At 45.9% G+C, this 16,474-nt stretch overlaps 1 protein-coding gene across 2 annotated transcripts in view; it reads right to left on the bottom strand.

Moving 5' to 3' along the window:
* Window positions 1-14,963, bottom strand: part of PREP (prolyl endopeptidase) — a 138,087-nt gene extending 123,124 nt beyond the window's left edge. The window contains exons 1-2 of one of the 2 annotated variants that reach the window (XM_082405233.1): window positions 14,705-14,963; window positions 9,491-9,565 (exon numbers count right to left, since the gene is read on the bottom strand). In XM_082405233.1, the coding sequence (XP_082261359.1) occupies window positions 9,491-9,565; window positions 14,705-14,749 (120 nt within the window). In that variant the 5' untranslated portion in view covers window positions 14,750-14,963. The remainder of the gene's footprint in view (window positions 1-9,490; window positions 9,566-14,704) is intronic. The other variant, XM_082405234.1, reaches the window with a different exon arrangement.
* Between the last annotated feature and the right edge of the window lie 1,511 nt (window positions 14,964-16,474).

The raw sequence follows: 16,474 nt of genomic DNA, 5'->3' as shown, positions 1-16,474 counted from the left end.
GCTGCCTATGGGGAAAATATTAATGTTAAATGTACACAAGTACCTTAAGAATTTCATCAAATGGTTTGGGGTCTGCTTTTCTAAAATGGAGCTTTCCCTGGTGGTGAACAAATGGGGCGAGACTCCCAGCCTCTACTCAAGATGTGGCTCGGCCTCCTTTCGGCACTGACCTCTAGCAGCTCGAAGGTTAAGCGGCTCACCCAGCTCCAATCTCTGGTCTCCTAGGCTGATGTGTGAGTCCAAGCCGGCATGGGCCACATCTGTCTTGCTCATGACAATACATCCCTCTCCTCACCCCCATTTAACCTAATGCTTGGTGCAGTGGGCACACCGGTAAACCCAGGACAGGGGAAGAAGGGGAGGGCATGAGCACATATGGACAAGGAAGGGGAATGAAACCAGTGGACCTATGGCATCAGGGCCAGCCAGCATCCATTCTCCTCCCCAGGGCTCTACCCTGCTTAGTGAGACACTAACTTCACATAGCTGTCCTGCCACTACAGAAGCCAAAGAGGGTCCCTAAGGCTTTTTACCAAATCTTTTTTCATTGCCACAGTACAGCCAAGGAGTGAGCACACAGCTGGAGCTTGGCCAATCCAAACTCCCTCTCCTGGGATGCAGTCACTTGAACAAGTGACAGAGGGCCGAATCACTGTAATCACTGATGCCATCAGCAGTGCTGGGTGAAAAGTGGAAATTCCCACCACGGAGTCCCACAACTGCCTGCTCCAAGCCTGGCCCTCAGTGCATCCCAGGAGCTGGCCTCATATCCTTGCTATGGATTCCTGATTTGCCTAACATGGCCAGAATTCATTTCTACTGCTTGCCTCAAAAACCTCATTACAGAAAGCAAGAGAAAGAAGACAGAAAAAGACAAGAGAAAGCACTGCTTAGGAAAGAGGATGGCCCAGGACCAGCAGATTCTATCATACTTTTGACAATTACCCCATGCACAGATCAAAAGGATGTTGTTCCCTAAATACATATTTCAACTGTGGATTCATCAGAAGTACGTCTGCGAACATACATAAGGCTAAACATTTCTGTAGGAGGTGGTGAGACCTTTAAGACCTGAGACGCCTTGCAGATTGAGATGATATGTGGTAACAGATTTACCTAGAGCATTTCCTGTTTCCACTAGAGGAGGAACAACACAGTAGTAATTCTCAAGCCAGGTCCTTACATGAAACATTAATGAATGGATGACAGGGCGTTTCACAGGCCAGCTTTGCCAGTGGGTTCAGAAAACACCAATTAAAAGAGGAGCTACCAAATAGCTTTAAGGTAATGTTTGGCCTAGTTCAGTCATCGTCCTTCAGAACAACTAAGCCACACTTAGATGCCGCAGTTCCGCTGGCGGAGGTGTGGGGAATTCAATGCTTAGAATTTAAGTATCTTCTTCTAAAAAACTAGAATTCAAAAGGAAAATCCTGCTTCGTTTTGTGGATGAAAATAAAAAGACAGAGGCGTCTTTAAAGTTCAACATTCTGAGTAAGCAAATAAGAGGACTAGATTCTGAAGGTCTACATCTCAATACATTGAAGCAGCAGTGCCTAGGATGTATCACCTTTGCACAGAGCTCTGCTGTGTGGGGAAAATGAAATTTTTTTAAAAATTTTATTTATTTATTTATGGCTGTGTTGGGTCTTCGTTTCTGTGTGAGTGCTTTCTCTAGTTGTGGCAAGCGGGGGCCACTCTTCATCGCGGTGCACAGGTCTCTCACTATTGCAGCCTCTCTTGTTGTGGAGCACAGGCTCCAGACGCGCAGGCTCAGTAATTGTGGCTCACGGGCCTAGTCGCTCCACGGCATGTGGGATCTTCCCAGACCAGGGCTCGAACCCGTGTCCCCTGCATTGGCAGGCAGATTCTCAACCACTGCGCCACCAGGGAAGCCCGGAAAATGAATTTTTACATGCATTTTCTCAGTTGGGTGTCATTAAAACCTTGGAGCTAGATGAATTGAGTGTGACTATATTCATTTTATAGATGAAGAAAAGGAATCCCAGGTAAGGTAGCTGGCTGTGCTCAAAGGCCAAGAAAATGAAAGACCAAGGGCTATGACTTCTATTCCCATCTGGCAAATATTCTGTTCCTCCACCCTGCCTCCCAACAGAGGTGACATGGGAAACGGCTGGAAACTCACAGGATGAAGGAACTACTTAAAAAGAGGATATTCACAGTTTGTCCTAAAGTCTTCGAAAGAACACCATAAACCAAAACCAAAACCTAAAGTCTCTTATGCTGTTAATTATATCCAGTATTCCTCAGTTCCCAGTCAGCTTCATCTGCTGTCTGTTGGCTTAGAGACATCGAACTGGCCCTTCATGTTAGTGGAAGTCCTGGGAGCAAGCTTCCACGGTTGCCTCTGAGGCCTGACAGCCTGAGGGGGAAATGCAAGTGGACGAAAGGATCGTGGCTCACCCAGCTCCCCCACCAGTTCTTGCCCACGCGGGCTCTGCCCCACTTTAGGAAAGCACACCGCCCAGGGAGATCTAGGCCAGACTGATACCAGCACAGAGCAGCAACTCCTCACGCTACATGCTTTTAGGGTTAACCTCAAAGACCAAAAACAAAAGCAAGCAAGCAAAGAAAAAAACCACATATTAGGATAGGCAGAAAGGATCCCAGGGAAAGGTGTTGACTGCCCTCAACTTTGTTCTCCACCGACCTCTGTGACATTAAAATACCTACACAGAAATCCTAGGCTATTTAAATACCCTAGAGATGATCAGAAGTCCTTTGAGATTTAAATCTTTCCTGCCAAGGAAGGGAACAGTGCGGGCAGGGGAGGAGAAAGGTGACGTTTCCAGCTTTTTTTTTTTTTTTTGGTCTATAGAAACTTTATTATTAATAGCCCCCAAATGGAAACAATTCAGATGTCTTCAGTAGGTAAGTGGTTCAACAAACTCACATACGACTTAGCAACAAAAGGGAACAAAATATTGATACATGCAACAATCTGGATGAATCTCCAAGGAGATGCTCCGTTAAAATAATCCATTCACAAAAGATTAAACGCAGTATTATTCCATCTATATAGCATTCTTGAAACAACAAGTTATAGAAATGAAGGCCAGGTTACTGGTTGCCAGGGGTTAACAAGGGGACCAGGAGATGGGGAAGGGGTGGATGAGAGGAAAGTTGATGTGACTATAAAAGGGCAACATAAAGGATACTTGTAGTGATAGAACGTTCTGTATCTTGACTACACCGATGTTGCACAACACTGGTCGTGATACTGTACTACAGTTCTGCAAGATGTTACCAATAGGTGAAACTAGGTAAGGGATACATGGGATCTCTCTGAATTATTTCTTACAACTGCATACAAATCTTTATTTTCTATCTGAAAATAAAAAGGTTAATTAAAAATAAAAAATTAGGGCTTCCCTGGTGGCACAGTGGCCAAGAATCCACCCGCCAATGCAGGGGACACGGGCTCGAGCCCTGGTCCGGGAAGATCCCACATGCCACGGAGCACCCAAGCCCACGCGCCACAACCACCGAAGCCCGCATGCCCGGAGCCCATGCTCCGCAACAAGAGAAGCCACCACAGTGAGCTTCTTTACCTGTAAGACTGAGGGACTGTTCTGCTCATTACCTTCACAGCCCCTTCTCAGCAGGTGTAATGGGCGACCCCTAACTACTCAGCCAAATGGGGTATGGGGAAGAAGACCTACGTTCTGTATTCCTTTGATCCTCTCTGAAACAAATGGTAATGTAATTTTTTAGAAGGACTGAACATAAAAACAATTTTTTTTTCTTTTTTTTTTTTGCTGGTTCCTATTAAGAGTTCTTCTCTCATGATCCACGAGGGATGGAGCTGTTGTTACTGTCGTTTTGCCCGAGGCAGCTCTCAGAGAGGGAAAAATAAATTAGTCATTTGATATCTGCAGCTGGTATTCTACATTTGCTTACCTCCTGTACCAAAGCCCCAGGACAGAGCTTCTGTGGAAGCCAGACTTGACAACTACTTGACAACTACTTACTTGACAGCAGCTATCCCATGAAAGGTGTAAATTCTTCCTTTCTGTATCTCCCCTTCACTAACTCAGTAACAAGTTCTGGAATATTCAACCAAGAGGCTGAAGCCACAATAAGATGGAGTAAAATGGGGAGACTCTTCAAAAGGCTACAAGGACATTGCTTCTATCTGGACTTTAGGGCTGCAAAACCAAGCCCAGGGATGCAGAGAATTTCTCACTATCAGGAAGGGGCGCAGATGGTGCCACGTGGACTGACTGCACCACGATGGACGGGGAGGCCAGGGGAAAGAAATACGCATTCGGTACTCTCACAGGGACCCGACAGCGAGACGGCTGCTTCCGCAAACTGCAAGGGATTGAGAGGCAATGCAAAGCTGCGGGGGCACAGCAGTCCCCTTGCTGGTGACATAAAAGTCTCTACTATTCCCCAGGACGTGTGGTCCACCTGCACAGTGAAGAACACAGGACCATGGTAAGGTCACTGGATTTGGCAATTGGGCTGCTGCTGATCACGAAGAGAATGGTTTATACTGATGGGAGACAGGACAAAGGAAGAAGGGGTATCAGCTACATGGAGGGGCATGCAGAGTGGCTTATCGACAGGCAAAGAGGAGATGGCCCGTGATAGTATCTGAAATGAGATCTGAACAGGGCACGCCCAGAGGGGCCAGGACACCAACTGAGAGGAAGAAAGAGGCTGCAAAGAGCTAAGGCCGAGCGTGGGGTTTGGGGTTCACTTGTTTGTTTGCCACAGGAAACTTAGGAAGTTAAAGATTAGGAAGTGAATCACATGCACATTACTGTCAGTGGGTGGGCGATGGGTGTCTTGCTATTAGTAGTCTGGAGGCTCAAGTTACCTCGGTGTCAAAATATCGGGGTGCATCGAGGCTGCTACACACTTCCTTCCATGACCTGCAAAGGACAAGCTGGCAGAGCCTGCCGAATGGGAAGTATGGACTGACCACCTGTTGGGACCTGCCTATCTGTCTTCAAATCCTTTTTAATGACTGCAAATCTCCCTCTCTGCCATCTCACACGGGAAACTTCCAAGGTTGCCCTGGTGTCCCACTTACCCCAGTGAGATTTCACTATGGTTCAGACACCTCAAGAGTATATCACACTTACGAGATGTCTAAAGGGCTTTTAACCCAGAGCCTTCCCTTTATCTTATTATTGTTTAGGTTGTATTTCCATACAGATGCTCCTAGAATTACAAACATACTTTATAAAGTTGTAATCACTGGGAGCCCTACAATCTTGCATCCTTCTCCCACTTCATATTCTACCATGAGCACTTTTTCACTTAGTAAGCAATCTTTACAGCCCAACATTTTAATAGAGGCATGTACTATTTCGTTAAGCAGATCCACCAGATTTGACTTAAACAGTAAACTATCGTTGGAAATGGCGATTTCCAATTTTTCACTATTAAAAATAATGCCCCAAACTGGCCCTTTTCTAGATCTGCCTATTTCTGAAGTGACACTATTACTCTCCCAGTAGGCCTGAAAACTCTTCTTAAGTATTTGCTTTTTGCTATCAGATGGGTTGATTTTTCATCATTGCTACTGATTTTACATTTATTTGGTACATACTCACTTCACTGAACGCATTAATTCTAAAGAGTTTTCAGTTGTTTCCCTGAGGTTTTCTAGACACATAATCATAGAATCTATAATTAATGATAATTTTATTTTCACCTGTACAAATTTCAGTTCATGTTTTATTGCACTGGTCAAAGCTTTGCAAACATACAAAAATAGTAGTGACAGAGATATTCCAGCCTAGTGCTTAGGTTGTTTTGAATATTTATCTTATTAAAGTTATTTCTAGTTTTAGCTTTGGATTTTCTTTAATTCTTAAAATATTAACTAGGTTAATTATATAATATAGGTTTACTTGATCTATGAATATAATAATATTAAATTGTTCTTGAATTCCTGTGACAAATTCTGCTTTCTTTTTTTTTTTTAACCTGCTAACATTATTTATAGTCTTTACATCTATATTCACAAGAAAGGTTGGTCCCTATCTTCACTGTCCAAAATGGTAGCCACCAGCCACATGTGGCAAATGAGTACCTGATTATGTGGCTGGTCTGAATTGATATGTGCTATAAGTATAAAATATACACTGGATTTTGAAAACTTAGTTTTAAAAAAAAGAATGTAAAATATCTTAATAATATTTTATATTCATTACATGTTGAGATGTTAATATTTTGAGTATACTAGATTAAATTATTATAATTAATTTCATGTTTCTTTTTACTTAATGTGTTTCTTTCTACTTACTAGAAAACTCTGAATTATCTACGTGGCTTACATTATATAATCTATTGGGCAGTGCTGCAACACTGTTTCCTCTTTACAAAGGTTGAATTGACCTCAAAGAAACAACTGAGTTGTGTAGGATCTTCTACAAACTGGAACTCTTGCTATAAAATATGGTTACATGGGGCTTGACAGCTTGAAAGAATTCACCCAGATTCAAGTCCCCACCACCACTGTCTTTGAGAATTTTCTAAGTTACAAGTCTGCTCTGAGATTCTTTTATAAAGGATAAAGCCTCAAATGCCAGGAACTCTCAGAGTTGGATAACCTATATTAAATACTAGATTAAATCAAAGACTTACCGATAGCATTTCAGATCTTAGTATAAATGAGCTATTAATGTTCCTCACTTCTGGGCTGGTTTTTTATTGAAAATGTAACAAGCAGTTTTTCTTTGTTTCAGAGGCTACGTGAAGATTTTCCTCTTTTCACCGAGGTACGGCTAATACACCTGTGTGTACATGCCTCTAACTGTGAGTAGAAAACGTTCCTGCTGCTCTTCTGAGCATTAGAGAAACTCTGTCTTTTCAGTCTGAGACCGAAATTTCACTCATCAGATCTCAGATGACAGCTAGCTCGCGTCAATAACGAGGTTGTTTAGGGGGGACTGGGAAAGGTGTGTATGGAGGGTGCAGGGGGAAGGCACGAGCTGCACAGCCCTCTGACACCTGAGGTACACCGTCTGACCGTCTGAACAGGTTAGTGTGGGAGGGGGGTGGGGGGAAGCTGAGGGTACCTGCAGGAGGACATACAGAGTCCCACAGCAAGCACAGACGTGAATATACTCCTATAGCTTGCACTTCCAAAGCTATTACACCCAGAGTCTTTGATCGCTTATCATTTCTTTAATGTGAGGTTGATAACCACCTGGACTGCCTGGGTTCCACTCTTACCAGCTATGTGAACTTGGACATGTTACTTAATCATTCTAACTCAATTTCTTCATCTGTGAAATGGGAAAAATAAAAAGGCCTATGTCAGAGTTTGAGAACTGAATGGGATAGGGTATGCAAAGCTACCAGTGAAGTGCCCCGCACATAGTAAACATCCAATAAATGTATACCACGAAAATAACAGTGTATTACATCAACGTCATTAGCGTCTATCCAGTGTTGACTGCAAGATCACCAATTAGCAAAGTTTCATCTACTAGTAAGTGGCTTGTCAACCACAGGACCAGCCATCATCAATTAAGGAACAGCAAAGTACGCATCCATTAACACGTAAACAAAAACTGGGTCATTCCAACATAGCTGCATCACTCAATCACCATCAAAGGCTGAAGGAATCCAGGTTGTACCCAATACCTCAAAGTAATTGTCATAGAGACAGTCCTTGGGGACAGTTTTCCAGAGATGCACAGGAAGTTCATCTCCTTCCCTCCATTACAGGCTACGAAGCTGCCTGTGACTCTCCATTCCCAGGCTCAATCCCTGTCTCAGCTCAGCCCAAAGCTGGACGGTCAAGGTCATCTGTGGCAGAGTGGAGGCGAGGAGGCAGCCCACACCTGCTCCCTGCTCCTCTTGCCCTCGCCTGCGGAGCTCGAGCCTTGGCCTGCACCTCAAGTTACCCATTTGTTTCTCACCTGGGGATGGTTACCGATCAACCTCTATAACCCACTGCTTCACCAAAGGAAAATGAAAACCCAAACACCAATCATTCTCACCCATGAGACCTCTGTCTTTCTTGAAGGGAATCAGGAAAGGGTGAGAATGAGGGAGCATAGATAGAAGTAAAAACCATTAGAAAATCTCAAAATGGTGGTGTGCTTACTTCAAGGGAAAGGATAGGGAAGAAGTTTTAAGAGTTTCTGCAGTGGGCAGAGGAGGAGAAAAATGCTGGCCACGAAGAACAGCTGAGGGCGGCAGAAAGGAAAGCAGGCAGGCCAGTGCTTCGGAAATGAAGAAGAAAGAGTGGATGCCTGCCTCTACTTTCTCCTCCTCCAGGTATCATCGTGCCTGGCTAAGCCCTTCCCTCCACTCTGTTCCTGGTGAAGCTTTTCCCTAAGGACATGAAGGTGGTGGAGCCTGCAACCCCACTGACCAGGGAGTGTGCAAGGGTTGGGGACGGGGGATGGGCAAGGAGAGAATCCCGATTCCACTAGCCAGGTCCACATCAGAAGGGAATGCCTTCCTGGAAAATCTGAATTGCCTTGGAAATCTGAGTTCAGCTCTCCAGAGAACACTGGTATATACGGTGGCAAGGGACCACAAGATATAAGAGCAGCTAAGACATAGGCTTTTAGAAGCTGGCTTAGAAAACTACTCAGCTTGCATTAACATTTTTTTTTTAATGGGAAATGTACTCTGGGATTCTAAAGAAGCTCAAATAAACTTCTGGAATGCTGAGCACATTAGAAATTGTATACATATTTTTACATACTAAGTTAGCATGGCTATAAATGAAAGAGTCAAGGAACTTGGAGCGGACTGGAGAAACACTATTCCCTCAACCAAGCAAACCTAACCACATAGAGTATATGTAAATAATGAATCTCAAATGACAAGTCTTGGGCACTCCAAGGAGGAAAAAATATCCATGGGACATGGCACTTAGAGGTAAGCTTCGTTAACGAAATGAGACTTCAGCTCAAAATACTACGTTTCTCCAAAAGAATAGGAAAGCCTCATATTTTTAGACAGAGTAGAAGATTCTCCCCCACCCCCTTATAAAATATAAGAAGATGCTTAGAATTTAGTTTACTTATAATTTTATTGTTGTTGCATTAAAATCAATAAGTAATCTATGACCAGCATTCAGTTTTCAGGACCTGGTACTTCTTAAATATATACGATTTTCTTTCCTTTGGAGAAAATGTATTAGGCAATTTTTTCCTTCACATAATTTTTCTGTAGGTTTTCATTTTCCTTTGGTAAAATTCTGTTTTCCTTCTTTCAAATATTTTCATTTCAAATAGTTGGTTCATTAGTGTCCCTATAAACCACAAACATTATTCAAAACAGTTACGTGATCTTCTATGGGACTAAAAATGCTTTCACCTCTTTCCCATGAATCATTTCACAGAAAGTGGTAGTACCAACATGTCTATTCACCCTCTCACTGCAGACAACACAGGATGATACCAGAAGGGAAACGCCACGGTTACTGATGTCTAGGGTTTGGTCTGAGCTATGAAGGCTGCCTTATCTTTAATCATAAACCCTAATTTACCTTTGTCTGCTCGCTGTCTGGGTCTTCAAGCCAAGCGTAAGGGTCACAAATTTTATGCCCATGATAATCCTGTACCTGCAAAAGACAAAATATGGTATTAGATAACTAGTGTCTAATCCCAATTAAGTTACTACTTTCCGAATGTGGTAGAGAGATAGGAAAGGGGCAGTCAGAAATAGCCCAATTGGCTCACTGGCAATGTGTCTGCCCAAATTACCACATGAACCGAAGCTGGCAGGTTCTCAAAGGTGTCAAGCCACCCTTCATGAAAAGAACGTTTTAGCTGGAGAGGGAAGAAAGATGAAAGGTCAGAATAGGAACCGCTCCATCTGTACAACACAAAACAAAGGCCTGCCGCTGTGCTAAAGAAACTTGAAAACGTGTTGTCGGCAGCAAAGCGCAGAATTACACAATGCGGTGGGGATGCCGGAAGGGCACACTTGGGAGGGAGCCACCACACGCGAGTGCACTGCCCTGTTCTTGCTAAGCTGACTGATGATTAGAAAATCTCCCTACAATGTACAATACGATCCGTTGTGCCCTTAAGTCTGAACTGCCAAAAAGCAAGTTAACTAATGTGCAATGATGCTAGCTGATGTCAGCTGACAAAGCTGACTTGCATGCCATAAAAGAGCGTTTCTAAAACTGAAGCTTCTCTTCCGTTTAGTGCATTGTTATGAAATGCTTTCTTTCACTGTGTAGAAAAGGAGGCACGAAGGCATCACGCATTGGGACTACCCTGATATTTGATGAATAAAATTGCCGAGTGCAAGAAGGGCCTGGCTGAGGGGACACTTTCAGGAGAACTCACAGGAGCTGATCTTCAGAACCACGTGGGAGCTTCTGAAAAACCACATTCCTGGGCTTGCCCTCAGACCGAGGCCAGAAGGATGACAGGGAGTCGCCACTCCCCAGGTGATGATGCCTAAAGAAACTATCCACAGGTAAATGTCGCTACAAAACCTCTCCATTTCATACTCACGTGATTAGTCTAATCAAATGAAACTACATGGACAACGTCTTTCCAGTCAAGTCTCTCTCAACAACTCAATAGCATTCCGGCTAAGGCTTCTTATATGAGGTTGTCCAGAAGACTACCAGTGCCTCCAATGAGTTTTGCATCTGTCTCCTTGTTTTGTTCTATAATACCAAAATGTAAGGGCTATTTCCGAAGGAAAGAGAACACTCTCCTGGAAAAGGAAAACCTGCTGTTTCTACTGCTGGTCAAAGTTTCAGCGTGGCTGCTGGCCAACTGAGAAGAATCTCCCCCAAGCCTCAAACCTCAGGCTTTCTGCAAGGGGTCAGCATCTGTCCTCATCTGGTGCCAGAGGAGAGCACCTGGGGAAATGCACACCTGGAAGAACGGGCAGTTCAGGTGGAACACAGGAACCGTTCTCAGCAAACAATGACTGACAAGTGCAACTGACACAATCAGATGAAAGCCTTCCTGATGAGTCTTCCTAAAATTACCAATTTTCAATCCTTACCAAAAGCCTCTCTAAATTTTAGCTGATTATCATCACTGAAGAAAAGCCTTCTGTCTTTTCTTCTCATCTGCAAGTCTCTTACATTTTACACACCTTGGAATGGTTACAAAATACGCTTATAGTAACAACCATCTTTTCCTCTGTCAATAAGGAATCAAACAAATTTAAACTTGTGAAAGATCTTCCAATCCAGTATTTTTAGGAGCGATGTCAGGCACAAGATGGCAACACGCCCAGGGCCATACCGAGTTCAGAATCAGCGCTGTGACTCCAAACAATCTGCCAACAGCTTTTCCCCAAATATTCCTTGGAGGGGACAGACCAGACACTTTAAAAATGTTCCTCGATTATGATGCTACTAAAACTCAGACATATCCAAAGACTTAACTTTTCACAAAGAAGGGGAAAAGATTAACTGCAAGTCATCTTAGTTTTATGGCTAAGTGAAGGTGTTGCCAAGTGCTAGACCCAAAGCAATGAACATTAGCTGAATATCCATATTGTTGTGCCTGATACTTTAAAGCAACCCTGTAAGAGAGCTGATGATATTCCTATTTTCCAGACTGCAGAATGCAATTCACAGAGACTGGAAGGCCACAGATTTACTGTGAGCTAAACACTGCGCCATAGCCACGTTATCTGATTTGGTCCTCACCGGGAGGTTATTACCGACTCATTTTTCCAGATGAGGAAACTGAAGCTGGAGAGAATTAAAGCAATTGACAAGGGTCAGATTGTTAATAAGTGGGAGGGAGGACTGTGACCCACCTTGAGCCGACCTCAAAGCTTGCGGACTCAACCTTTGGCTAATGAAGCAGGCCAGTTCTGAACTGGCAGGTGCACAGCTGGACCTTGACTCAGAACCCAGTGTATCCTACACTGGACTGCCTCCTGCATGGTGTTTACCTCTGAGCAAACAGCCCCATCGCCATCTAAAGCAGACTGAAGTTAGTTATCAAGCAGACATTTTTAACCAGGACAAGAAACTGATTCTCTCCAGGAGAATCCCGGGAGCCAAGTGCCCTCTCCCCATCCCGCCCGCTCCCTACATTTTTCTTTTACAAGACGATACCCTACAAATGGGGTGATCTCATAGCTACATCCCCTGAACTCAAGTTGTGCAGTATCTGATTCTCCCATCTGATTTAAGTTTGCAAACCATGCCTTATTTTCCCGAGAGGCTTTAAAAATAGAGTCCTGATAAGACACTGTTACTATTCAATATTTCACTTGTATTGTTCAACAGCTCACCTGCTGCCTTCAGGATGAAGTGCAGACTTGTACACACAGCACGCAGAGCCCATCAAACCTGGCCCCATTTTCCTTTTCTTCCCTTTCCAGCCCCCTTCCAAGCTCATCCACCCATGGATATTCTGGTCACAATGGCCTTCCTGCCATCCTAAAACAAATGCAATTCCATGACTGTACAGCCCTACATAACGATGACTTTAAGTCACACGCCAGGAATGTCCTTTCTACCTTAACCAACTGGCCGACTTCCAGGCTCAATTCACATATTGTCTCTTCCTACTGATGGAAATTAATCTCATCCGCCTCTGTGTTCTCCACTCACCCTATACATTCTTCTAACTGCTGGAGCAGGCCCGAATTCCCTGAGGGCAACACTCTCGGGGGACGGGCAACGGCATTACAGTGGAATGGCAAGGTTTCCAAAACTCTGCTCACTAAAGCAGAAATCCACCACAAAGGGCGGCATGCTCCAACCCCACGGTTCAGCAGGAGACTGCGCAGTATGTAGCTGGAAGACGCTCAAGGGAGAGAGACAGAGAGCTACAGCAATCTCTAGCACCTGCTGGAGAGAAATGAACCCATCCTAGAAATCAAGGCTACAATTTGAGCAAATGCATAAGTCAAGCCTAGGGTTAGTAATCAGGACTCTGTCACAGGAAAAAGATACTCCATGCAGGCTATCAGGGCTGGGATAAATACACTGGGATCCACAGAGCAGGGTCCAGGCTGGACCAGAACCACATTTCCTTGGCCTTGAGGTTGATCATGAGTTCTTTGATGAAAAGGAACTGGAGAGTATTAAAATCCATGGTATACTCTTTCAAGTTAATTGTTCATAAGCTTTCTGATGTCTTCAAAAAATCCTCACTTAACCCTTTCAAGAACTGTAAAACACAGATAAGTGAACTGTAGGATTTTGGTAACCCGAAAAGGGAAAAACTAAGCAAGAAGCAACCCCGCCTTTAAAAATAAAATAAAACAAATTTAAAACAGCACTTATCAAACCACATGATAGTTCTTTATAATTTTATCTCTCCTGAAAACTCAAAGATCCTCAAGAACCAAACTGAGATATTCACGTCTTCCCATTACTAAAGTCTGTTACACTGCAGGGCTAGACCATCATGTGAATGAATGAATGATGATATTCTTACTACAGCAGCAAGTAAGCTCTGTGATTAGCCAAGCCAGCCCTAATGGTTCATATATGGGAGAGAAGGCCTGTAACAGGTAAGTGATCTGCCAAAGAGCATCCAGCGAGCGAGTGACAAAACCAGAACTAGCGCTCAGGTCTTCTTACTTGGTCTCTCCTCTTTTCCATTCCGGCTGGATCACTTTTCTCCCAGACACAAAGGAAACAACTCTCTGAACCACAGGGATAGAGCTTCTTGGGCTGTCAGAGTAAATTTAATAAGCAAGCAGCTGAACAGGCTGAGAAAACATGGTTACCAGATGACCACAGGTCAAAGAAACCATGGCTGCATCAGTGTCACTTGGAAGTCTTAATTTAATACAATACGTCCTTTACTCTAAAGCCCCAGTACCCTTTATCCCCAAATGAGGCTGCTTTAAAGTACAGACTTTCTGGCATTAATCGGGTCAAAGCAAATAGAAAAAACCTAGAACTGTATCGTACAAAAATCTTTCTTATTTGGATTCCATTTTAAGTAATCTGAAGAATTTGGCTATTCCTACCACAATCATGCCCACAACGTTTGGATTTACTCCAGTTCTTAAGATGCCAAACTAATTTTTACACACACACAAAGTGTTTGCCCAGAATTCCACCCTGGGGACCTCAACAGTGACCCTGAGGTCATCTACAGCTGAGGGAAACGGTGGCTAACCCCTGCACCAGGCAAAACTTCATTCTTTAAAAGGCCATCGTCTCCCCTTCTAAGACCTCGTCTCGCCCCCACCAACTCCTGTTCTAGTTTAGGAACACTCGGATCAACACCGCCACAGCTCGGGGCCCTGCTCCACCTTCCCCAGGACTCTACCTCGGCCCTGCATCCCCAGCGCCCGTCGCCCAGCGCTCGGCCAAGGGCAGGGGAAGCGCTCGATACACGTTTTAAAATCGAATGAATGAACTTCAACTCTAAGTATTTTTAATTTGTGAGTTGAAAAAGTTTGCTTTTGTTTTATAATTGGACATCACCTACACGCATACACACTTTTTCCTACCACCATATTTAAGCAAGAGCTTCCGCCAGTCAAAAAGCAGTGACACATTCTGTCTTCCCACGCCCTTAAGATGCCCATTCCCACCTGGGCGTCTGCCCTTGACCCCGCTGATCTTAGGAAGCGGCCCAGCGGCGGCTGACCACCGACTCCGCCGCCAGCAGGCGGAGGGTGACGGCCACCAGGGCCCCCTCAGCTAGGGAGGAGCCCGGCGCCCCCCGCCCGGCCTTGCAAACAAAGGCCGAGGGGGAGGGGAGGGCAGGAGGGGAGGGCAGGGGGCGGCGGGGGTACTCACGGCGGTCTCATCGCGGTACACGTCGGGGTACTGGAAGGACAGCATGGCCGGGGGCGCGGGGGCGGCGCGGGCTCCGGAGCGGTCGCGAGGGGGACGGGCGGGCCGCGGGGCGAGGCGGGGGCGCGGGCCGGGCAGCAGCGGCGGCGGCGGCGGCGGCGGGCAGCTCTCGGCCGGGACTCACGACCGGACCTGCGGCGCGGCGGCGAGGACGTGCGGGAAGCAGGAAGGAGCTGTCGGCGAGGCCGGCAGCCCCTCCCCGGCGGGCGGGCCCAGCGGCTGCGGCGGCGACAAGAGGAAGGGGGCGGCGCCGTGCGTGAGCCAGGCCGGGCGCACAGCTCCCTCTGCAGGAGCGCCGGCCGCGCCCGGGCCGCCCGGGCCCAAGGACTACTGTGCCCGGCGCGCGGCGCACCCACGCCGGGACCACCGCCCCGGGCATCCCCGCCACACCCACCATGCCACGGAGCCGGCCACATGCCCCACACGCCGGCCCCGGCCACCGCGCCGGGCACACGTGCGGTCACGCCGGCGGGGCCACCACGCCTCCTGCCCCCTCCCGCCCTCCCCGAAGTCCCCCCGCTGGCCGCTTCGCCATTGCCGCGCTCGCAGGGCCTCCCTCGAGCAGAACGAACCGCAGGGTTTGCGTATTCGATTCCCCCATCTTCCTGTTCCCGGACTGGGTAGGGGAGGCGAGGAGAGACCGGGCCTCTCCCCAGCCTTGAGAGCAAAGGGCTTGAGGTGATCTAATTTACACTGCCTGTGACCCTGGACTTGGGAAGGAAGGAATAATGGGTCATGAGGACCATAAAAGAAACACACCTCTTTTCTCAACACCCCTGGTGGGCGCTGTGTGGTCGGGCAGCTGGATTATTTAGGTGCGATGAGGTGTGAGTAGGACAATGGATGAGCCCTTATTTGAGATTTACCAGTTGAGAGGGGACCAAGGTGGGAGGACTAGAAATCATCTAGGGTCTTTTGTTCATCCTGCCTGTTCCTTTATCGGCATCTCTTTTCTGCCAGTGTGTTTGTTTATTGAGCATCTTTTATGGGGGGAGGAGGTGCGGGGAGGTATTAGATGCTTGACCTCAAACCCATGAAATTTTAATAGTTATATTTATTCATCCTCGGGCTAGTGATAATGTGTTCTGGCCTTGCTTTCCGGACTATCAGGAAGAAGCTTTATAGCCCCAGTTATCAGAGCCATGGTGTGTGCCCAATGTGTTTTGTACTCCTAGCTTCTTAAAAGTCCTGGGAGGAGGGTATGGGTGTGACCAGAAAGTCCTTCACGTCCTGAATTCCAGGTGGGCACGGTAGCTATTGTAAACTTGTGTCTTCTGTTTCATTTTTATTACTATCCCAATTCCGTGCCTCACCCACAGTTCAGCGTTTCTGTTAGTGGTGGGATGTTGGATAATTATGTTTTGCATCTGTTTCCAGACCCATCCTCCTTGGGCAACCTGAGAATCCGCAGTTGTGGGAGAGCTCACACTATTGATGCCAAGTTTGTGCAAAACAAACACGGGGACTTAGCACTCTGTAGCCCAGTCACCACCTCCCGCCTTGCCTGCCTGTCACCTGGCCCAGGGGCTGCCAGGCATTACCTTATGCTTCTGCCACTTGGGGTTCTTTTTTAAGGGCAACCTAGGAACACCTGTCCCAGGAGATTCCCTAACAACAACAACAACAATAGTTAATGCTTATTAACTGCTTCTTATATGCCAGGAAATTACCTCATTTTAACTTTATTAGATAAGAACTAATAATATCGCAATT

The sequence above is a fragment of the Balaenoptera borealis genome (genome assembly GCF_965194805.1).
Source record: "Balaenoptera borealis genome assembly, chromosome: 9".
Lineage (NCBI taxonomy): Eukaryota > Metazoa > Chordata > Mammalia > Artiodactyla > Balaenopteridae > Balaenoptera > Balaenoptera borealis.
This window is presented reverse-complemented; position numbering and strand designations above follow the sequence as displayed.